Source organism: Capra hircus, chromosome 10 (genome assembly GCF_001704415.2).
Source record: "Capra hircus breed San Clemente chromosome 10, ASM170441v1, whole genome shotgun sequence".
NCBI lineage: Eukaryota > Metazoa > Chordata > Mammalia > Artiodactyla > Bovidae > Capra > Capra hircus.
In genome coordinates, this window is record NC_030817.1 from 84,451,081 (window position 1) to 84,475,164 (window position 24,084).

The 24,084-nt window shown below is 46.2% G+C and overlaps 1 protein-coding gene across 1 annotated transcript; it reads left to right on the forward strand.

Annotated features, from left to right (window-relative positions):
• LOC102174476 (splicing factor 45-like) lies at positions 6,628-11,093 on the forward strand. The gene is given in 3 exon segments (XM_018053577.1): positions 6,628-7,137; positions 10,122-10,647; positions 10,650-11,093. Coding segments are annotated over 3 exon segments (1,200 nt in total). The 5' UTR covers positions 6,628-6,732; the 3' UTR covers positions 10,919-11,093.

Genomic DNA, 24,084 nt, shown 5'->3' on the forward strand with positions numbered 1-24,084 from the left:
CACACCTCTGATCAAAGTGATAATGTCTGAAAATCATTAACTCAGGAGCGAGGGCTCAATTCTCATACATAAAGATATGCTTTGGGCCTTCCCTGGTGGTCCAGTGTATAAGAATCTGTCTGTCAGTTTAGGGGACACAGATTCAGTCCCTCGTCCAGGAAGATACCACATGCCGTGGCCCAGCTAAGCTCAGGCACCGCAACAACAGAGCCTGAGCGCTGGGGCCTGAGCCACAACTGCTAAACCCGAGTGCTGTTCCGACCAAAGCCCCGAGCCTAGAGGCCATTCCGCACGAGAGAAGCCACTGCGGTGAAGTCCACGCATCACAAGGAAGGCCCAGCATAGCCAAAAATAAATTTTTAAAAAGATATGCTTTGCATCTCAGATGAGCTGATTTATATATTTCTAGGCTGAGTTGGCAACTGGACGGAGAAGGCAATGGCACCCCACTCCAGTACTCTTGCTGGGAAGGTCCCATGGATGGAGGAGCCTGGTGGGCTGCAGTCCATGGGGTCGCGAAGAGGCGGACACGACTGAGCGACTTCACTTTCACGATTCACTTTCATGCACTGGAGAAGGAAATGGCAACCCACTGCAGTGTTCTTGCCTGGAGAATCCCAGGGACGGGAGAGCCAGGTGGGCTGCCATCTATGGGGTCGCACAGAGTCGGACACAACTGAAGTGACTTAGCAGCAGCAGCAGCAGCAGCAGACAAAACTCCAGGAACATGGGTGTCTGTAAATGGGACGTGTAGGGGTATTGGTTATCTTTCTGAGTCTTATTTTTCTTACAGGTTAAATAAGGCAGTTGCACCAGCTCACCAACATCCCTTCTCATTTTGAAATACCGTGAGTTTATTTATTTTTCTTTTCTTTTCCTCGAGGGTGAGATACCTGAGCAGAGAAGTGTGTGTGGTTCTTTCTGTGCCTCCAAGGGGTGTTTGTGTGATCGACCACTTCGTATGGGTCTGTGTTTCCCCCAGGGCTCCGGATGCCTGCCCATTTGCATGTGTGCACACAACCACTTATTTGTTCCTCCTTCCCTCTCCTCCTCCTCCTCTCTCTGCCCCCTTTCCCTCTCCCCACAAGTCTGGGAGACACATCAACATTTCTCAGTTATGTGATGTTCTCAGCAGGAGGATGGAGCCAAATAATGGTGTTTCTAGTTATTACTCTGATGAATCACAGGGGAACAGCCTTCACCAAGGTAGAACGGCTTGCATAAAATATGTTCATTCAATTAAAAAAAAAAGAAATTGAAAAATAAGATACTGCCAACATGGGGCTCTGAGTTATGTAGGGTTTATGCAGCGATTCCATTTGCAATTCAAGCAAGAAACACAGCAGAGAGGCACCTGGGAGCAAGCTCCTTGAAATGGGGGAAGGGTTCCACTGCCAACAAAAAATCCTGTGCCTCAGACGAAGTTTCTGGAACAGGGAAGGGGGCGGTGTAGATAGACCTTGGCCTCCACCAGCCTAGTTTGAACAAGAAATTCTATGCTAGAAATACTGCCGCCCTGACAGGGAGGACTGGTTGACCTGTGACCTCTGCTGCCCAGATGGCCATGTTTTATACCATGAGACTAGCTGCCCCATGGCCTCAGCTGATTGGCTCAGGGATGGACACCCGACTCAGAGACATCAGACTGACCTAGGAGGTGGCCTGGCACAAAAAGCTGGGTTGAGCCAATAGCATTCTGTTTTTCTTTGGTCCTAGAGTTGCGCTCTGACTGGGTACCAAGGGACATGGAGAGAAAGAAGCAGTTACCAGTAATGGCTGTGAAGGAGGGTTGGGCCACCGAGACTACATACAAACAAAGTTAAGAGGGAGCAGAGAATCAAAAAGACGGGATGGAAGTCAGGAGACAGCAAATGTAGTGTGTGAGAGGCAAGACCATGCAGCCTGCAAGAGAGGTGTTAAGAGGAGCCAGGTGCCAGGCATGGCTCTAGAAGCTGGAGAAGAGACCAAAGTCCTCTTCGTGCAGCTCATATTTTAGTGGGCTGTCCCTGACAGGCTGCACTGTCACAGTTCCATTCCCTATCAAGTTCATCCTTCCCAAGCCCCAGACAGGTGTACTATGGGAATATCAGCTCCCACTACTGGACAGGAATTTGCCTGCAAGCAACAGAAATGAGCTTCTATTAATTTAAGCAGAAGAGGTGTTTTAAGGCTCATGGAGCTAGGAAAGCTATGAGCGTAACTCAAAAGAATTGAAGAAGGAGATTTGGGCATCAGACCTCTCACTCTGTCCATCTCTCATTTCTGCTTGCTGTGCTAACTGCTTTCTGCAGACAGACCATGCGGGGCAGGAAAAGGGGCCACCATCAACACACATTCCCACTCTCTCTGCCCAAGCTTCTCTGTAAAAGGACAGCAATCCCAGGGAAGATTCTGATTGGCTCAGCCTGGGTCAGGTGTTCCCACAGATCCACTGCAGTTTCCAGGGAGCAAGGTAACGTGGGCTTCCCTGGAGGCTCAGACCATGAAGCGTCTGCCTGCAATGCAGGAGACCCAGGCTTGATCCCTGGGTTGGGAAGATCCCCTGGAGAAGGGAATGGCAACCCACCCCAGTCTTCTTGACCTGAGAATCCCATGGACAGAGGAGTCTGGCAGGCTACAGTCCTTGGGGTCACAAAGAGTGGGACACAGCTGAGCTACCAACGCACACAAGCTAAGGTGATTAGGTAGGCCTCCATACATAGCCACCTGTGATCAGAGGTGTGAGCATTGTTACAAGATCAAGGGAGACAGCGGAAGACACATGAAGGAAGTAACAACAATGATCACCATAATCTAACCGAGGATCAAAAACTTAAACCCCAAATGGCTGTAGCTAGGTTGGCCCCAGGCCCCCTGGCCGCCCCAGGTCTGGAGCAGCCCTTGGAGAAAGCATTTTGTAGCTGGAACTTTGAATCTGTTTACCAGCTGCCTCTGAGAAGGTGGCTGCTGGAATACATTAGGATAACTCGATTGTAAGATTTTAATGACATAACACTGAGACCTCGGGAGGCCTGAGCCCTGCAGTCGATCAATTCACATACCTTTCACTCAGACCTAAGTGACTGAAAATCATTTTGCTCCCCAAGCTCTTAAAGGTCAGGAGTTGAATGCTTCAAGAAAATCTCTTTCTCTATCACAGGAAACCTCTTGCATTTAGCATCCTGTCGATCAGGAGTACCCCAGGAGGCCAAAGAAGAGGAGTGCAGAGAAAATGTGGCCTGTGCTCTTTTCTTCCCTTTTTTTTTTTTTTCTTTCCCCACTAGTCTGGTGTGTGTTTATGTGGCACGGATGGGGATGCTGGCTGGGAAAAACCCAGCTAAGCTGGGGTTGTTAGAATTTACTTGTCTTCTCCCAAGTTGTTTGTTGCCAAGTTTGGACGCTTAGAGCAATAAAGCTCTGTCCCTTCCAAAAAGGTCTGTCTCAGCTGTCACAGTTTTTGGAGGGAGACCGGGACAAGTTGGGGTCACCACTGAGGTGGGTGCTCCAACCTAGCCCGCTAATCTCTTTTAAGAAAACTCTTTCTTTCAAACCCACTCCTGTGGCTCAGGGCAGGGGTCCAGCATGAAAATGGAGCCCAGGGCCTCTGTGCCCCCGCTTGGCAGGGAATCTGAAGCTATGTGTCCCCCTCTGCCCACTGGCCTGCTGTTTAATGACATGCAAATGGGAGGGACACTGTCTGTCAAATGAGGCCTAATCCCTTTGTTCCTACCTGCCAGCCGGGCAGCCTTTTCTGCACCAGTTTTGGCCGCGAGAACAGCTGTGAGGTGCTGATGGGAGCGCTGGGCAACGGTGCTGGTTGCCTGGTAACCGCGGAAGCTCTCAGGGGCCTCAGGTGGTGGATGGGCCCTTCAGGCCGCACCACGAAAGTGGAGATTCTTCTCCTGTCCAGGGAGCTAAGAGCCTTCCAAAGACTTGGGGTTCTGTGACCTTGATCAAGGGCCTTCTCTGGGCTTCAGTTTCCTCACCTTTAAAATGAGGCAGGTGTTCTTCAAACAATGTTTCATCAGGAAGGAGGAAGCCTAAAGGCCAGCCCTGCTCTTCAACACAGCCCGAGCAGCTCTGTCTTATAAACTGGGGTTCTGAATTAAAAGAAAAAAAACTAACTAAAAGATTCATCTGCTAAAATAAACATTTGAAGGCATTAGATTCAGTGATCTGCCACGCCTTTCCCCCCGTGGGCTGTGGTTTGCCTCACAGAGACCCTGTCAGGTAGACAGACATGGGTAGCACCATCTCCCCCTTTCATAGGTGGCTAAATGGAAGACTAGAGAGGTGCAGTAAGTTTCTCAGACTCACACAGCTAGTTCGTGTGATGCTAAGATCAAACAGCATTCTAGGTGGGGGTTTTGTCTGCTGACGCTCTCCGCCAAAGAGGCAGGATAGGGTTGGGAGACAGACCTGGTCCCTCAGTGGATTCCCACCTGACACTGCATAGATGTAAGAGGGTCAGAGAATATTTGGTGCTCAGATTTGGTTGGCCATGGGACGAAGACTATGAGGCCAATAATGACCTTGGCTTCTTGGCCAGTTGTGTGTGTGTGTGTGTGTGTGTGTGTGTGTGTGTGTGCATGCTGGGCTATTCCATGCCCAGTTGTTCTTTTAACAGCATCTTATGGACCCAAAGGCTGTCTTTGCCATGTTAACCAGACTGCCTCATGCATGTGCTTTCAGCCAAGGTTTACTGGGGACATGCTTGTAGCTCAGCACCCTTGCGGGGGACTCCAGGAAGTTTATAGTCCCATCCATGCCACCAGCAACCGCCCCTCTCCCCCCGCCCCGCAGTTGAATGAGGGAATCAACATATGTCTGACTCCTGGCCAGGGCATGGTCCTTGCAGGTTGTCAATTTCAGCTGACCTGTAAGTCAGTCATTCCTGACTCAGTCTCAGCAGACCAGGTCTGAGCAGAGCTGGTCTCCGTTGACTAGTCCTGAACCTCATTCACACTCAGGGAGGTTCTCACTGATTTTTTACAGGCTCAGGGTGAGGACTTCCCCTCACCCATTCATTTAATTCTCATGATAATCACTGTAGGCAGGGACAGTTACCATCCCCATTGTGCAGCTGAGAAAACTGAGGCTCATCAGGGAAAGTGCCATGACCAAGGTCAACTGGCTGTTAAGAGGCAGAGGAAAGGGAAGAAGGGAAATAGCTTCTATCACTGCAAATCTGTCATTTCCTCTACTACATCCAAGCCTTCTTTTAAGAAGATCTCTGGGGACAGGTTAACCAAATGACCCCAACTCCCTTGTTCTATTAATAAAATAATGGAGGAAGCTTGGAGGAGTAGAAAGAGCCCAGGAGGCTGGATTGGAGTTCTCACCCCCTTGGTGGCCACTGTGGACCTCTCTTGTCCTGGATCCTTCCACCTGGACAAGGAGAGATTGGGTCAGCAACTCTGAGTTCCCTCTCAGTCCTGGCCCTCTGGATCACCACGAATTTCTCAGACCCCAATCTGGTCCTTGGCTGAATTATAGTTCATCGGGTCCTGCAGAAAGCTGAAATTTGCAGAAGACCATGAATTTGACTGTTTTCTAACTAAAGCTGAGGATGCCAGAAGGGATATTAACTATCTCTGGGATTTATTGATCTCTCAGTCCCAGGCTACTTGGGAAACAATTAGAGGTCAGCGCGTAACACAAAATGAAATTTGCAGCTGTCAGATCAACCATTTGGAACTATTCCCTTGCCCTTTTAGCTCCATTTTCTGTCAAGAGAAAGCCTTCTTGGGAACAGAATTGACATGGGGCCAGGGAGTCAGGCATTGTGTGTGGGGGAAGGGCAGCCATGGACACCGGTTAGCTTGGCCCTTCCCAGAGAACACTGACCTGGGATCCTGGGGGCCTGTCCTCCCCGCTGGTTACTCTCCGTGTGATCTGGGGCAGGTCACACCATTATCTGGACTTCGCGGGGATTTTTCCTCATCTGAAATGTCTTACCTGGGGGTAAAATTCTCAACTTCTTCCAAAAGAGAGTTTGGCTGCAGCATGAATGATACAATGTGAAATCTCCCTCCCTGGAAACACTCTGAGTTGCTAAATGACAAATATAGGTTTTTGCTGTTTCCTCTACCCTTTTGAACCCATCTCCTGTCCCTTGGCACCCTATCCTGCCCTTCACCCCAGGCTTAGCTTGTGTTCTGCCTACTCTTAGTTCAGTCCCAGCCAAAATGTCGAATTCATAATGGCTTAATGTTACTCCATCTAAAAGTACTCGTGTTTTAGAAGCAGACTCACAGACTTAAGAGAACGAACCTATGGTTATCAGTGGGGAAGGATGGGAAAAAGAGATAGGGAGTTTGGCATGGACAAGTACACACTGCAATATTAATATGCTGAAAGGCTCTACTGTATGGCACAGGGAAGTCTGCTCAGCGTTATGTGGCAGCCTGGATGGGAGAGGATTTGTGGGGAGAATGGATACCTGTATATGTATGGCCGAGTCCCTTTGTTGTCCTCCTGAAACTATCACAACATTGTTAACTGGCTATACTCAATACAAAATAAAAAGTTCATGTTTGGGAACGCATGTAAGAATTAAGGATTTAAAATTTTAAAATAAATAAATAAATAAAAGGAATCCAAATTGGAAAAAAAAAAGTTTAATTTAAAAAAAGTACTCGGGTCGGGGGCTGACGCCGAGCCCCCAGCCCGCGGTGTCGGCGGCGCGTCGGCCTCGGTGCGCCGCCGCGGCCCGGGATCGTCGGCCGGGCGGGCCGGCACTGAACTGAGAAGATGTCCCTGTATGATGACCTGGGAGTGGAGACCAGTGACTCAAAAACAGAAGGCTGGTCCAAAAACTTCAAACTCCTGCAGTCTCAGCTCCAGGTGAAGAAGGCAGCTCTCACTCAGGCCAAGAGCCAGAGGACAAAACAAAGTACAGTCCTTGCTCCAGTAATTGACCTAAAGCGAGGCGGCTCTTCAGATGAGCGGCAGATCGTGGACACTCCACCGCACGTGGCTGCAGGCCTCAAGGACCCTGTTCCCAGCGGGTTTTCTGCAGGAGAAGTTTTGATCCCCTTAGCTGATGAATATGATCCCATGTTTCCTAACGATTATGAGAAAGTAGTGAAGCGCCAAAGAGAGGAGCGACAGAGGCAGCGGGAGCTGGAAAGACAGAAGGAAATAGAAGAGAGAGCTGCATAAGTTGCTTGTATATTTTTGAGATTAGTTGTTTGTCAGTTGCTTCATTTGCTATTATTTTCTCCCATTCAGAAGGCTGTCTTTTCACCTTGCTTATATTTTCCTTTGTTGTGCAGAAGCTTTTAATTTTAATTAGATCCCATTTGTTTATTTTTGCTTTTATTTCCAGAATTCTGGGAGGTGGATCATAGAGGATCCTGCTGTGATTTATGTCTGAGAGTGTTTTGCCTATGTTCTCCTCTAGGAGTTTTATAGTTTCTGATCTTACATTTAGATCTTTAATCCATTTTGAGTTTATTTTTGTGTGCGGTGTTAGAAAGTGATCTAGTTTCATTCTTTTACAAGTGGTTGACCAGTTTTCCCAGCACCACTTGTTAAAGAGATTGTCTTTACTCCATTGTATATTCTTGCCTCCTTTGTCAAAGATAAGGTGTCCATATGTGTGTGGATTTATCTCTGGGCTTTCTATTTTGTTCCATTGATCTATATGTCTGTCTTTGTGCCAGTACCATACTGTCTTGATGACTGTGGCTTTGTAGTAGAGCCTGAAGTCAGGCAAGTTGATTCCTCCAGTTCCATTCTTCTTTCTCAAGATTGCTTTGGCTATTCGAGGTTTTTTGTATTTCCATACAAATCTTCAAATTATTTGTTCTAGTTCTGTGAAAAATGTGGCTGGTAGCTTGATAGGGATTGCATTGAATATGTAAATTGCTTTGGGTAGTATACTCATTTTCACTATATTGATTCTTCCGATCCATGAACATGGTATATTTCTCCATCTATTAGTGTCCTCTTTGATTTCTTTCATCAGTGTTTTATAGTTTTCTATATATAGGTCTTTAGTTTCTTTAGGTAGATATATTCTAAGTATTTTATTCTTTTCATTGCAATGGTGAATGGAATTGTTTCCTTAATTTCTTTTTCTACTTTCTCGTTATTCGTGTATAGGAATGCAAGGGATTTCTGTGTGTTGATTTTATATCCTGCAACTTTACTATATTCATTGATTAGCTCTAGTAATTTTCTGGTGGAGTCTTTAGGGTTTTCCATGTAGAGGATCATGTCATCTGCAAACAGTGAGAGTTTTACTTCTTCTTTTCCAATTTGGACTCCTTTTATTTCTTTTTCTGCTCTGATTGCTGTGGCCAAAATTTCCAGAACTATGTTGAATAGTAGCGGTGAAAGTGGACACCCTTGTCTTGTTCCTGACTTTAGGGGAAATGCTTTCAATTTTTCACCATTGAGGATAATGTTTGCTATGGGTTTGTCATATATAGCTTTTATTATGTTGAGGTGTGTTCCTTCTATTCCTGCTTTCTGGAGAGTTTTTATCATAAATGGATGTTGAATTTTGTCAAAGGCCTTCTCTGCATCTATTGAGATAATCATATGGTTTTTATTTTTCAATTTGTTAATGTGGTGAATTACATTGATTGATTTGCGGATATTGAAGAATCCTTGCATCCCTGGGATAAAGCCCACTTGGTCATGGTGTATGATCTTTTTAATGTGTTGTTGGATTCTGATTGCTAGAATTTTGTTGAGGATTTTTGCATCTATGTTCATCAGTGATATTGGCCTGTAGTTTTCTTTTTTTGTGACATCTTTGTCAGGTTTTGGTATTAGGGTAATGGTGGCCTCATAGAATGAGTTTGGAAGTTTACCTTCCTCTGCAATTTTCTGGAAGAGTTTGAGGAGGATAGGTGTTAGCTCTTCTCTAAATTTTTGGTAGAATTCAGCTGTGAAGCCGTCTGGACTGGGGCTTTTGTTTGCTGGAAGATTTCTGATTACAGTTTCAATTTCCGTGCTTGTGATGGGTCTGTTAAGATTTTCTATTTCTTCCTGGTTCAGTTTTGGAAAATTGTACTTTTCTAAGAATTTGTCCATTTCTTCCACGTTGTCCATTTTATTGGCATACAACTGCTGATAGTAGTCTCTTATGATCCTTTGTATTTCTGTGTTGTCTGTTGTGATCTCTCCATTTTCATTTCTAATTTTATTGATTTGCTCAATTCCAGAAAAATAAACGACCCAATCAAAAAATGGGCCAAAGAACTAAATAGACATTTCTCCAAAGAAGACATACGGATGGCTAACAAACACATGAAAAGATGCTCAACATCACTCATTATTAGAGAAATGCAAATCAAAACCACAATGAGGTACCACTTCACACCAGTCAGAATGGCTGCGATCCAAAAATCTGCAAGCAATAAATGCTGGAGAGGGTGTGGAGAAAAGGGAACCCTCCTACACTGTTGGTGGGAATGCAAACTAGTACAGCCACTATGGAGAACAGTGTGGAGATTCCTTAAAAAATTGCAGATAGAACTACCTTATGACCCAGCAATCCCACTGCTGGGCATACAGACCAAGGAAACCAGAATTGAAAGAGACACATGTACCCCAATGTTCATCGCAGCACTGTTTATAATAGCCAGGACATGGAAACAACCTAGATGTCCATCAGCAGATGAATGGATAAGAAAGCTGTGGTACATATACACAATGGAGTATTACTCAGCCATTAAAAAGAATACATTTGAATCAGTTCTGATGAGATGGATGAAACTGGAGCCGATTATACAGAGTGAAGTAAGCCAGAAAGAAAAACACCAATACAGTATACTAACACATATATATGGAATTTAGGAAGATGGCAATGACGACACTGTATGCAAGACAGGAAAAAAGACACAGATGTGCACAACAGACTTTTGGACTCAGAGGGAGAGGGAGAGGGTGGGATGATTTGGGAGAATGGCATTCTAACATGTACACTATCATGTAAGAATTGAATCGCCAGTCTATGTCTGATGCAGGGTGCAGCATGCTTGGGGCTGGTGCATGGGGATGACTCAGAGAGATGTTATGGGGAGGGAAGTGGGAGGGGGGTTCATGTTTGGGAATGCATGTAAGAATTAAAGATTTTAAAATTTAAAAAATAAAAAACTAAAAAAAAAAAAAAAAAAGAAAGAGAGAAGAGGCGTAAAGACAGACATGAAGCTAGTGGGTTTTTCAGGCGACCCAATCCAGATTCTGATGAGGATGAAGATTATGAGCGAGAGAGGAGGAAAAGAAGTATGGGCGGAGCTGCCATTGCACCTCCCACGTCTCTTGTGGAGAAGGACAAAGAGTTACCCCGAGACTTCCCTTATGAAGAGGATTCACGACCTCGCTCACAGTCTTCCAAAGCTGCTATCCCTCCCCCAGTGTACGAGGAACAAGACAGACCCCGATCCCCAACCGGCCCTGGCAACTCCTTCCTCGCCAACATGGGGGGCACGGTAGCACATAAAATCATGCAGAAGTACGGCTTCCGGGAAGGCCAGGGTCTCGGGAAGCATGAGCAGGGTCTGAGTACAGAGCTGTCGGTGGAGAAGACCAGCAAGCAGGGCGGCAAGATCATCGTGGGCGATGCCACCGAGAAAGACGCAGCCAAGAAGTCAGATTCAAATCCATTTACTGAAATACTTAAGTGTCCTACCAAAGTGGTCCTACTCAGGAACATGGTGCAGGAGAGGTGGATGAAGACTTGGAAGTAGAAACCAAGGAAGAGTGTGAGAAATATGGCAAAGTTGGAAAATGTGTGATATTTGAAATTCCTGGTGCCCCTGATGATGAAGCAGTACGAATATTTTTAGAATTCGAGAGGGTAGAGTCAGCAATTAAAGCTGTTGTTGATCTGAATGGGAGGTATTTTGGTGGACGGGTGGTCAAAGCATGTTTCTACAATTTGGATAAATTCAGGGTCCTGGATTTGGCAGAACAAGTTTGATTTTAAAAACTAGAGCCTGAGTCATCTCCAGCGGTCCTTCAGCGAGCTGCAGACTGAGCACAGGAGAGCAAGGCGTCAGGGGCCTTCATGGCTGTGGGTGCAGAGACTCTGTAAGACTTCTAAGATATATGTTGACTGATCCCTGTTTTATTTTGTGGTTTTTTAATATAGTATAAAAATCCTTAAAAAAAAAACAAACAAAAGGCAAAAAAAAATAAAATAAAATAAAAATTAAAAAAGTACTTGTATTTTAATGGGAGACTGGGAGACCAAATGACATAATGAACCTGTGAAGGTAGGGTTCACCTGGAAGAGGGAAGTTCTTTTAAGTGGAGTTAGAAAGTGATATTTTAAGTTGCCTACACTGGCCCCATCCATCAGATACTTGGGGAAATTCCAAACTGAGAAAAGGTCAACAGTTTTCCTGACTGCATAACTGGGGGCCTTTCTATCTCCAGGAGGGTAACAGAGTATTCAGCATGCCCCTAACTTTTCCCTCTGGGACACCCAGAGGACCTTGTGTTCAGAGAAAGCTATTCAGGGCAATTCTGAATTAGTCTCACCCATTCACTTTAGGGCTGAATAATCTAAGGTCCAGGCAGCTCATGAGAGCCAGAGATGGGTCCTGGGCTGGGTCTCTGCTCTCTTGCCCAGGTGTTTACACCACTTTCCTGCTTTGTACTGAAAAACGCTGCTTAGTCAGTGCTTGCCAGGGACCACATTGCTGACAGCTTTCAGAAAGCCACTCTCTTGGAATCCTTGCCTGCCTTGCTAGATGGGGCTGGATATCTGCTCCCACAACCCCAGACACAGATACAGGAACTTCTAGAGCTCTTGAGGAGACCCCCACCCCTGGAGTGAAACATAAATTCATTTTTGCTTTCTCTTGACTGGATCAGCTCCATCCTTGAAATGCTGCTTATGAGAGGCTGAGCTCAGGATCTTGTGGCCAGAAGGGTGGCACCCGGCGTGCTGTTTTCCCAGCGTTGCGGGCAGGCCGTGCCAGCCCTGCATCTCTGCGTGGCCTGCGCCTGGGGACCCATGTTCCCAGCATTACTGATCCAGGCAGGAAAAGCGGACAGACACTACTGCTCTGGGCTGCAGCCTGCATGCAGCTGTGCAGCCTGGCTCGAGCTATCGGCAGCCGATGGCTTGGAAACGAGGGGCATCTTTTCCTGCAGCGATTCTGTCTACCAGTGGACCCTAAACTTATATTTTCAAGCTTTGAAATCTCTCTGACATGAGCCCTCTCTTCTCCTATCTTGCTATTATCACCACCCCTTCCACTTTACTATCTCGATAGCTTTCTAGTGGTTCTCTTTGTTCTCACCAGATACACTTCCGTTAGTCAGGCCCTCATCTGCCCCCAGCCCCTCACACCCCTGCGCCCTCACTCTTTATGAGTGTGAACCTCCCCATGCCTGGCTCGAAAACTCCCCAGAAGTGGGTCATGGTCAAACAGCACAGTAAGTATACTAAACACCACTGACCTGTACTTCCCTTTAAAGGGGCAGGTTTTATAGTCTATGAATTATATCTCAATAAGGCTGCTATTAAAAAGAAAAGAAAAACAGCTCCCTTGGCATCCCCTCTGTTTATCACAATGTTTCTCAAACATTTCTGCCAAAGCATCCCAATAGAAAAGGAGAGGGGATCATCCCCCCAGGGCTGGCAGGAGCCTGAAATTTCCTGGCTCAATCACTTGTTCATTCAAGTACTCATCCAGTAAGTATTTTTTTTTTTTGGGTGCATTTTCCTTGTGTTAGAAATGCAGTAATAATCCAAACCAGTATAAGCTGACCTCCTTGCAGCTTGATTAAGCAGAAAATGTCTTCAAAGACTCATGCTTTAATTTAAAGCTGCAGGTACATTTTGCATCCTAGTCACTCCTAAATCTGTGTTCATTTTAATGTAACATGTTTTGCTACTCTGGGAAGATGCTCCTTGCTGGCTCAGCGTTTCATGTACCCTCTGCCCCATCCACACATTCCCTTGAGGGGACCTTAAGCTGCAGAGGATGTTGTGGTTGACTTTTTTTTTTTTTTTTGTGGTTGACTCTTCAACATCTCATCCACTCTGCCTCCTTGAGCAGCCTGTGTTTGAAAAGCTTCCCTCAGCCCAGAGGGAGCACCTGTTTGGTGTAAAAGGATTCCTTTAATCTTTGCCAGTGATTGATTCAGGGAGGGCATGTGACCCAATTCTGGCCAATGAGACATGACTAGACATTTCTCAGGAAGCCCCCTCTTGTTCTCAAGAGAGAACTGTGGGAACCTGTGAACTCTCACTCTTTTTGGAGATGAACAAGAAGGTGCTTTGCCCTAACTGCTGTTTGCAGACCTGTTGTACCCATGATGACCAAGCAGACATGCAGACAGAAATGCTGTCTGTTTGAGAAAATCACCAGAAATGATGGAGCTTGGAGCCCTGATATAACTGAATCTGTAGCCCTTCAGCGTGTGCTTGAGCATAAAGTCAGTCAAGTTTGTGTTATAGCACTTCTGAGCACTTTAGTGACTGGAAGGAACTTAGATCAAGGCAAAACTTCTTCACCAAGTTGTTAAGCCTCCCACAATGTGTAATCAGTTACCTACACACCTCCTCAAAAATACATGGGTTCATCACCTCCTTCAGCATCTGCTTGTCATGTGGTTCCTTCAGATTACCCAGTTCCCTGGACCTCCCATAATTTTTCATGTCTGCCTTCCTTTGCTTGCTGCTTCTATATCTCAGAGGCATATCTGGGGATGGCGGGATCCACAAAGCACAGGCAGTTGCTTAGACTAGAGCCTGCTTATTAGGTCTGGGTTTGGCTCTGCCACTCTCCGAAGAGAAGCCTGGGACCTTCTAGTGGGTCTCATTGAGCTGAACTGGCCCTAAATGTGCAGACACTGGGAGACAGCAAGGAGGGAGAGTGGTGGGAGCAGGAGGGAGAGAAAGCGGAGAGAGGCAGAGGTGGGGAAGGGGAGCAGAGGGGAGATATGCAAAGGATGCTAGAGGGAAAGTAGCATGAAAGAGAGTGGAAGGAAAGAGGCAAGGGTGGGGAGAGAGAAGGGGCCAGAAGGAGAGGAGGGAGGAGGAGTGGAGGCAGAAGGAGGGACTAGCCAGGGGATGAGACAGGCTGGGGAAGGAGCAGGGAGGGGTGGGGATGAGCAGGCTGCAGGAGCAGAGCGGGGAAGGAGCCAACAGAGCCGCATGAGCGCATAGCTAAGTTCCGGTGGGAGCAATTTTATCAATAGCACTTTACCATGCAAGTGATTCTCATCACAGCTGGTGCTAGGTGGGTTGGGAACAGCAATAAAAAAAAACAGTTTTATTAAAAAAAATCATTCAGGTTATTTGAAAACACTGTGCGCATATGCCCCTTCAGGCCCTAGCGGGAGGGCCGGGGCGCGCAGACAGCCCTGCAGGGACTGGCCCCGGCGTGGCGGAGAGGGTGGGCACCCCCCACCACACACACAGGCACCCCACAGGGGAGCGCACAGCTATTAGTCTTCACAGAAAGGGGCTGATCTGGACTCTCGACAGAGCCCAGTCACCTGAGTTGGCACCCCTGGCCAGGCCCCATGCCAGGCATGTCCACTTGTGTGACTCTGTGTCATAAGAGGTGCTTTCCAGACGAGACAGAACTTGTCAGGCACACACAGCCTTAGGAAGCGAGGCCACGTGTCACAGAGGACCAAAGAGGGCTCGAAGAGTCAAAAATCGCCCAGAGAACTATAAAACCACAGAAAGTCACATGTTAAAGGGTCTCCAAAGGTCACCAGAAGAGTGGGTTTGGAACCACATTGTTTGGAGCCCTGGGGTTCTAGGGAAGAGGCAGGGGGAGCAGATAGTCATGGCTCTCGTTTAATGCTGGTCAGAGCAATTCTGGCTTTCTTTTCTGTGTTGTTTAATACTGGTGTTTTACCAGTTTGCTTTTAACCATATGTAAAGTGAATCAACACCAAGGAGAAATAAGTCCTGCTCTCATTCAACCCATTTTGCAGGTGGAGAGACTGAGGCCCTGAAAGTTTCCCTCTGCTTGCTGGTGATAGAGTCAGGATGGGTGCCCCACTTCAAGAGGCTCTTCCCACTAGTAGTTTTTTTTCCGTTTGTTTCATGAGAACCCACGGTTCCTGGGGGCTGGTGGGAGCTGGGGTTAAGAGGTTTAGTAGTCACATTGAGATGGTGTTGACACAAGAACCATGTTTCAGCATTTTCTTTCTCTGACTGTGCTATCTTCAGCTATCAAATCTTGAGCTATCAAGAGTCTTGGCAGATAAGCAGTCCTTGCATGGCTAATGTATTATTTCCATAGCATATTTATTGATTCTGAATATTTGAGAGGGGAGGTTTTATTGTCTCCTGGTCTTTTTTTTTAAGAAAACCATGTGCCTCTCTGTGGCGGTGGTTTACTTAGAGCTATAGTATTTCATCAAGCAGAGTGGATTTAAACTTTATCGCCCCCAGTTTTATGACTTCTGCTGGGTAATAGTGTAAATATTCCTGGGGTTGTTAATGCTTCCTATTGTGAACAGGGAGTAGAGGTCTGTGAATAAATGGTTTCTTGCTAGTGGGCTGGAAAATGCAATTTTTAGATCTTTCATCGAAACTAAATAGCACCTTGTGTTTGGATAGTGGGTGATGGTTCTCGAAGCTTAGTTTACCAGGCATCACCTTATTGACCCTCACAACAGCACCGCAAAGTAGGAAGAGTAGGAATCCCTACCTTACAGAGAGGAAGCAAAGACCCAATTAGGACCAGTTTCACACGCAAGGTTGGAGCATAATAAATGCTGTGATTTTAGGTAAGCTGTTCTGAGAAGCCAGCTTGCACACATCCCAGCTTAGAGCGTCACATGCCTTAGTTTGTTCTTTTCAGCCTGTGAGGAGTTGCTGTCTTTGGGATACAGATAAAGAAATTGCCACGTGAAAACCATAATTCAAAAATATATATCCAGCCCATTGTTCCTTACAGCACTACTTGTAATAGTCAGGACATGGATGCAATGTGTCCATCCACAGAGCAATGGATAAAGAAGCTGTGGTACATATATATATATATACAATGGAATATTACTCAGCCATGAAAAAGAATGAAGTCATGTCATATGCAGAGACATGGCAGACCTAGAGATGATTATACTGAGTGAAGTAACTCATAAATAGAAAAACGAATACTGTTTATTAATGCATATATGTGGCATCTAGAATAATGGTATAGATGAACTTATTTGCAAAGCAGAAATAAAGACGCAGAGCCCAAGAACAAACATCTGGATACCAAGAGGGGAAGGGGGCGTGGGATGGACTGGGAGACTGGGGCTGACATGTGTTCACTATTGTGTATCAAGCAGATAACATGAGAACTGGGTAGCGTGAGACTGTTAAAAAAAGAAGTTAAAAGTAAAGTGTTTTTAAAAAGAAGAAGAACTTGCCACTCATGGAGACTGAGTGACTTCTAGAAGCTTGAAGGTCTAAAGTCACTGGGCTGAAGAGTGAAGAGGCCAAGTGGGATTGCCAGACTCCCCAGTCCTGAGCACTATGCGTGGGCCATCCGCCGCCTGGCAGGCGCTCGGGAACTCCCTGGGGGACAAGCACATGCCCCAGTCCTCCTCCTACCCAAGTGAAAGGACGCGGGCAAAGGCGAGTTGCTGCTTCTCCATCTGCGCTGAGGAAAGCGCTTCCCCACCTCTCTGGTGATTGTGTGAAGAGCTGTGACTCAAGATGGGTGGCCCAGCCCAGCCACGTGGACCCACTGGATACAGCAGCGGGGTCACTGGGGGCCCTCCCGGCTCACCCAGTGGGGGACAAGCACTTCCGTGTGTGTCCTTCTGTTTGTAATGCTTTGTGGGTCAGGCTAACAGACATTGAGCATCTGCTGTGTGCTCCCACAGGCCAGTTTCCCATTTTCCCTGTTATAGCTCCGTTTCTGAGGGTGCTCGTATTCTTGACTCTTCCTGACCTCTGAATACCACCCAAACTTATCTGTGTCCCGTGTCCTTGGTATACAGTCCCTACCGGCAAATCTGGCAAATGGATTAAACTAAGCCTTCACTAAAAGGCTGGTAATAATACATATGCTCCCTCTTCCAGAAAAGAAGTAGAAGTTTCCTGAATCGATCAAATCCAGAAAGACCTGGATTGAGTCCTACTCCATGATTTATTACCTGTGTGATCTTAGGCAAGTCACTTAACCTCTCTTCGACTTAACTTTCTTCCCTGCAAAAATAAGAAAGGAAGGGACTTCCTGGTGATCCAGTACCTGGGACTCCATGCTCCCTGTGCAGGAGGCCCGGGTTCCATCCCTGGTCAGGGAACTAGATCCCACATGCCACAACTAGGAGTTCACAGCTGAAAGGTCCTGGGGCTGCAACTGAGACCCAACATGGCCAAATAAACAAATATGTATTAAAAATAAGAAAGAAAGAAAGGTAGGTAGGTAGGTGGGGTTTTACTGTGCATTGTCATAAGGAAAGATCTCTTTTTTCGCTCTTTCAATGCCCTTGTAAGAAAGACAGGCTAATGGTGGGGCTCCCCATCCTTCAGACCCATGCCTGACCCCCCATGCCTGACCCCCTCCAGAAGTGCTCCTCTCCTGCCGCAGAACCGAGGGTTGTCTCCTGCTTCACACTCCGGAAGCATTTACTACCAGTCTCTCTGGATTGTCAATTTATCCAGGGCAGGAACCATCACCCACAAAATATTGGAGGGAAAAATTGTGGGTATTTTTACTTTCCCTGGGCTTTTTGCAAAGTAAGTCATGTTAACTGTTGGCTGATTTGACTGACTAAATTTGAGCCCTATCTGGACACCAGGAGGACTCTACTCATAGGCACAGACCCCATCAGGTGACCTTTTAGTTTTATATTTTGACAACCATCACTTTGGGCTATAATCCTCAAAGGCCAGCCCATACCCCATGCCTTCCAAAACCTTCCTCAAAGTTCACTTTTGTTTCAAGGCATATCTCACTGTTTCAGATGGATTTGTTCTCTTATTTTTACCCATTCATCTCTCTCACTCATTCCCTGACTAAGCCAAGGTCTGGCACTCAGCAGAGCTCTGCTGGTGAAGTAATGGAAGGCTTCGATTCTAAGCAGAGACAGAAATGCCAGACCCTGAAGTTAAGGTCTAAGCAGAAGTTAAGGTCTAAGCTGAAGCAGAATTGGTGACGAGCTCAGTCAACAAGTAAGAATCCCCTGGGGTGACCACATCTGTTTTTGTGCATTTGCACAACAGGAGAGGAGTCAAAAGTTCTTGGTTTGGACCAAATTATTAGAGAATACTTGGTTTTCTTCAAATGGTGACATGTGCCCTTTGCAATCCGATGTACCCTTGAATGAATGCATGATTGAATTTCAGAGGATGGTGCCCATGAGACATTACTTGGCCTTGCAGCCCTAACAGAACTAATCACAGTGGGTGGTAGAAACAGAAGGGCAGCGGTGTTCCTGAGCTGGGGGGCCAACTATTTCTGGTAAGGGCTATAAGGGATATTGGGTCTCCACAGTGGGGGCCAGGGATGTTCTTGAAAGAGATGAAGAGCAGCAGCATTTTACAGATGCCAGCTTGTACAGAGTTGGAGAGACAAAGACAGAGACCGGAGATAAATGAAGCAATATAGCAATGAGAACCAAGAAGCAGCAGTGAGAACCCGGTATGGAACAACTGATTGGTTCGAGATTGAGAAAGGAGTACGACAGGGCTGTCTGCTGGCACCCTGTTTGTTTAAGGATTTTTTACCCTGAGCACATCATGAGGAATGCTGGGTTGGATGAGTTGCAAGCTGGAATCAAGATAGGTGGGAGAAACATCAACAACCTCAGATATGCAGGTGATACCACTCTAATGGCACAAAGTGAAGAGGAACTAAAGAGCCTCTTGATGAGGGTGAAGGAGGAGAGCGAAAGAGCCAGCTTAAGACTAAATATTAACAAAAACTAAGATCATGCCCTCTGGCCCCATTACTGCATGGAAAATAGAAGGGAAAATGTGGAGGTAGTGACAGACTCCTCTCTTGGGCCCTACTGTCACTGCAGATAATGACTCCAGCCATGAAATCAGAAGACAGTTAATTGCTTCTTGGCAGGAAAGCGATGACAAACCTAGACAGTGTGTTGAAGAGCAGAGACATGACTGTGCTGACAAAGGCCTGTATAGTCAAGTCTATGGTCTTCCCAGTGGTCACGTGAGGTTGTGAGAGCTGGACTGTAAAGAAGGCAGAATGCCGAAGAGCAGCTGCCTTTGAACTGTGGTGCTGGAGAAGACTCCTGAAAGTTCCTTGGACAGCAAGATCAAACTGGTCAATCTTAAGGCAGATCAACCTTGAATATTCACTGGAAGGACTGATGCTGAAGCTGAAACTCCAGTATTTTGGTCCTCACCCCCACCATTACCACACACACAACATAGACACACAACTGGCAGAGAAAAGGCTTGATGGCATGGTGTGAACAGACGACTTGTTGGAAAAGTCTCTGATGCTGGGAAAGATTGAGGGCAGAAGGAGAAGAGGGTGTCAGAGGATGAGATGGCTGGATGGCATCACCAATGCAATGGACATGAACTTGGGCAAACTCCAGGAGATGGTGAGGGCCAGGGAGGCCTGGAGTGCTACAGTCCGTGGGGTCTCAAAGAGTCGGACACAACTGAGCAACCAAACGGCAACAATATGAGGAAAGAGTCACAAAAAGTAGGCTTGGCCTCAAATGATCAAGAACAAGGTGCGCCTTGAGAGGTCTTATTTACACGGGAAGGAATTAACAGTTCTCCTTTGAATATCACAATGGAGCCAGGCTGCTTGCATTTGTGAAGACACAATCCGCACCCCTGCCACTACCATATACACAACATGTAAAGACACAATTGGTATAAAGAGAAGGCTTGGTGGCGTGAAGCAGACTTCTCTGCCCCTTCAAACGCGTCCAAGTGTCCAATCTGATTTCTGACCCCTCACCAGAGCTTTCTGCAACTCCTTGACTTCCCTTTCTCTGACCATACAACCAAGTGGTTAATTATTTTCATGACAGATTGTTGTAGGTCACCTTCTCTTCCTGGCAAGCCCCATGGTTTAGTAGCCAATCACCTCCTGCCGTTCTCTGCAAAAGGGTTGATGCCTTGAAGGTGCTCAGTATAGAATACAGATGGTTTAAAGAGTGGTGAAAAAGAAATGCCTGGAATAGGAGCCAGCCTTGGAAGAGAAAGATATGAGGAGATAACCCACATTTCACTTCCCTCTGGTGATGTGTGCTTGGGAGGAAGGAAGGCAGCAGGGAGGAGAAACTCAGGCAGTGGGGAGGGACATGTTTTGTCTGCCTACCCTCTCTTTGGGGAAACCAGGCTCCTCCTTCTGTCTGTAGTTCAGGCAGGCAAGTGACACACCTGAGAGGGCATGTGACCAGCCCTGGCCAATGAGAGTTCTCTATCCAGTAACTGGCTCAGAGTTAGGCAACTGGGCCAATCAGAGCCCTCTCAGGACTTTTCTGGGATTCTGGAAAAAGAAGCTCCTCTGTTCCCAGGAATAGCCAGTGATGATGATGATTCAAGGCTGTTGGTGACTGATTTTTCCAGTATGTGGAGGGCCTGCTTGAGAACAAAATCAGCAGAGAAAAGTAGAGTCAGGAGACAAGGAAAAGAGGCTGGTTCCTGGTGTCTGATGGAACCTGTCATTTAACAGTTTTGGAAGTGAACTTGATATCTTCCCAGACGGCACAGTGGTAAAGAATCTGGCTGCCAGTGCGAGAGGCACGGATCCGATCTCGGCTGGGAAGATCCCCTGGAGCAAGAAATGGCAACCCACTCCAGTATTCTTGCCTGGACAATTCTGTGGACAGGAGCCTGGTGGGTTACAGTCCATAGAGTCGCAGAGTCGGACATGACTGAGCGTGCACATGCAACAACACAAGTGAGTCCATTTGGGACTTTTTCTTACTGGGGGGCTTCCCAGGCGGAGCTAGTGGTAAAGAGCACTGCCAGCGCCGGAGAAGAGAGGTAGGTTCGATCCCTGGGTCAGGAAGATCCCCTGGAGGAGGGCATGGCTACTCACTCTAGTATTCTTGCTTAGAGAATCCCACAGACAGAGGAGCCTGGTGGACTACAGTCCATAGGGTCGCAGAGTCAGGCACAACTGAAGTGACTTAGCATGCACAAAGTGAACTTGCTTCTTGAACCTCCGGATTTTATCAGCCAATAAATCCCATCCTCACCTTATCCTTTAAATTAAGACCAATAATTCTGTAATAGAGTCCCGACTAATTAGGAAATGAATAGTCAATGTAATTTACTCAGACTCTGGTTTCAGAAAAATAGCTAATACCAGAGTGAAAATAGGTGATAACATTAGCAACTGGGAAAGAGGGGGGCTTCCTTAAACTGTAAGCCAAGAAGGCCTCTCTTAGTGGCAGAAAGGAGGCAGCCATGCGGAGACCAGAGAGATGGCTTTCCTGGCTGAGGCATCAGCAAGGACAAAGCCTCTGAGAACAGAAGGAGCGTCAGCTCTTGAGGCCCAGAACAAAGGCCATCGAGGCTGTACCCTTGTGAGCAACGGGGAGGTTGCCAGAACCAGACAGAGATGCAGACCCAGAGGGCCTTAAGGATGAAGATGGGGAGTACAGGTTTCATTCCGGGATAGAAAGTCATTGGGGAGCAAAGTGACCTGAGCAGCTCTAGCGGCTGTGAGGATAGGGGAACAGAGGTAGAAGCAGGAAGCTCAAAGAGGAGGCTGACGTAAGAGTCCTCATGAGTGGTAAATGGTGGCTTGCACTGTGGTGGAGGAAGGAGATGGAAGCAAGAGGATGGGGTCTGCACGAACCTTGGAAGGAGGGCTCACATGAGTTACTGTACACTTGGACACAGGAGGGGAGGAGCAAGAAATCAGACATTTCCTGAGATGATGAAGACTGGGGAGCAAGAAGTTTTGGGCACATGCGTGTGACCCGCCAGTATAAGTAGGATTTGGAAAGTTCAACACGCAACAGGTATGCTCTAGGCTGTCGTCTGGAACTGAAGATCAGCTTGGCCTGGAGGCTGAGAGAGGCTTGATGACTTGGTGGGTGGCTGGGTGATGGAGGTTTGGATGGAGGAGCGCAAAGATGGATGGATGGGTGGGTGGAGGCAGAGATAGATGGGTGGGTGGAGAAACGGGTGGGTGGGGATGAGTGGCTGAGTGCTGATGTGGGCGTTTGCATGGATGACATGCTACACTCACTTTGGATGTCAAGGCCACATCAAAATCGTACACTGTAGGATGTTCTCACATTTCACTTGGCTGACAGCTTATCTTAGGTAAAGACCGACTCCCCAGAAGACTTAGTGGGGACTGATTTAAGAGGCAGTTGGATTTTGGCATCCTTTGTCTGGAAAGAGGTGAGGTGCAGACTGGGGCAATACATACCTATGGGCCTGGAAACCAGAAGTACAGCTTCCTACCTGCACCTGCCACCACTTGGGGACAAGAAGGATGTAGAGTCTCGTTCAGCCCACTTCTTGCTTCCTCCTAGCTCTTCTTTATAATGTTACCTGGGAGGGCTGCCCGGGCTCTATTCATAGGCCCAGGGAGAGAGCAGCTGACATCCACATTGAGAGTATTTATGAGCAAGCAAAGGAAAACACCCCTCCAATGAGACATCCCAAGCAAACTCTATGAGAACCAGGAGGATAGTTCTACCTGGGCCTCTAGAGGTCTGGACTTCAGCCTTATCTATCTTCACTTTTTTCTGTAAGCCTTTATCAACCACAGCATTTCTGTGGGCTTTCTGTAAAGCTGGATTCAGTCATCTCCAAGATCTCTTACATGGAGACTTTATGAAATATCAATTTCTTGGTTATTTTATTTTATTTATTTTTTCTGCATTTTTATTTTTATTTTTTTTTAATTTTTATTTTTACTTTACTTTACAATACTGTATTGGTTTTGCCATACATTGACATGAATTTCTTGATTATTTTAAAGATTCTTGATGAAAAAAAAACTTTATTGAACTATGATTTACATAGCATAATATGCATCCATTTTATGTGTATAATTAAGTGCTTTTTAGTAAATTTACAGAATTGTGTAGTCATCACCCAATCCAGTTTTAGAACATTTTCATCATCCCCCAAAGATCTTTGTGTCTCTTTATAGCCAATCCTCATTTCCACCCTCAGCCCCAGGCCATCATTAACTTACTTTCTGTCTCTAGATTTGCTGTTTCTGGATAGTTCATATAAATGAAATCATGCAATATGTGATTTACCTGACCTCTTTTATTTAACATAATGTTTGTAAGAGTCATCCTTGTTGTGGTACTTTTTTTTTTTTTTGGACAATGGAAGTAATAATGAAACTTTAAATAAGGACTTACTTTTCTGTATACACTTTATATACTCTCCCAACGAATCCCATCATTTGTTTTATACACATTGGATTTGAGTGAGTTTCATTCCAGCTTTCAAAGCTTGAATGTTCAATGTGAATTTTGGAAAAGTCTGGATTCTAAGTGATAGATAGCATGTGTCTGGTTGGCTTATTGGTTGGTTGGCTGGGTCTTCTTGGGCCAGTTCATTGGCTATTTCTGCTTATTATTCCTTTAAAAATGGTTTGTGCACCACTTTATCTCTGAAAGCATCCATTGTCCTCCCTTCAACTAAATTGGCGATGGATTACTTCAGCAGCCACGGGATTTTTGTTTAACAAAAAATAAAAAAGTTCCATTGCAGCATTTTGTCTGGGGCCAAGTCTAGGAAGGGAGGCCATTTCTGAGCAAAGGGTGAGCCAGGATAAAATGTTTACAGGGATCCACAGGCTAGCTCTGACACATTTGCCTGGGAACACCAGGCTGTATTTGTCCATATGTCTCGTCACCCACTGGACCATGGCAACTCGTTGTGTTCCAAGTGTGCAGTGGGCATTGAAGATACACAGATGAACAAAATCAACAGGTTTTCTCATGCTTCAATGTGTCACCTTCGGCAAATTATTATGTAATTTCTCTGGTCCTTGATTTTCTCATCTGTAAAATGGGGATAATAGTGGTACTTGCCTCCCAGGACATCTATAAAGAGAAAACGCCTGCTAAGTGTCTGGCACTTCGAAAGTGTTCAGTTAGGTGGCAGCTAAATTATTATTAAAATTGACATTATTGTGACACACATTATTGTGTCATTATTCATGACATTGTACAGGAAGGAGGTAGAGATCAAGA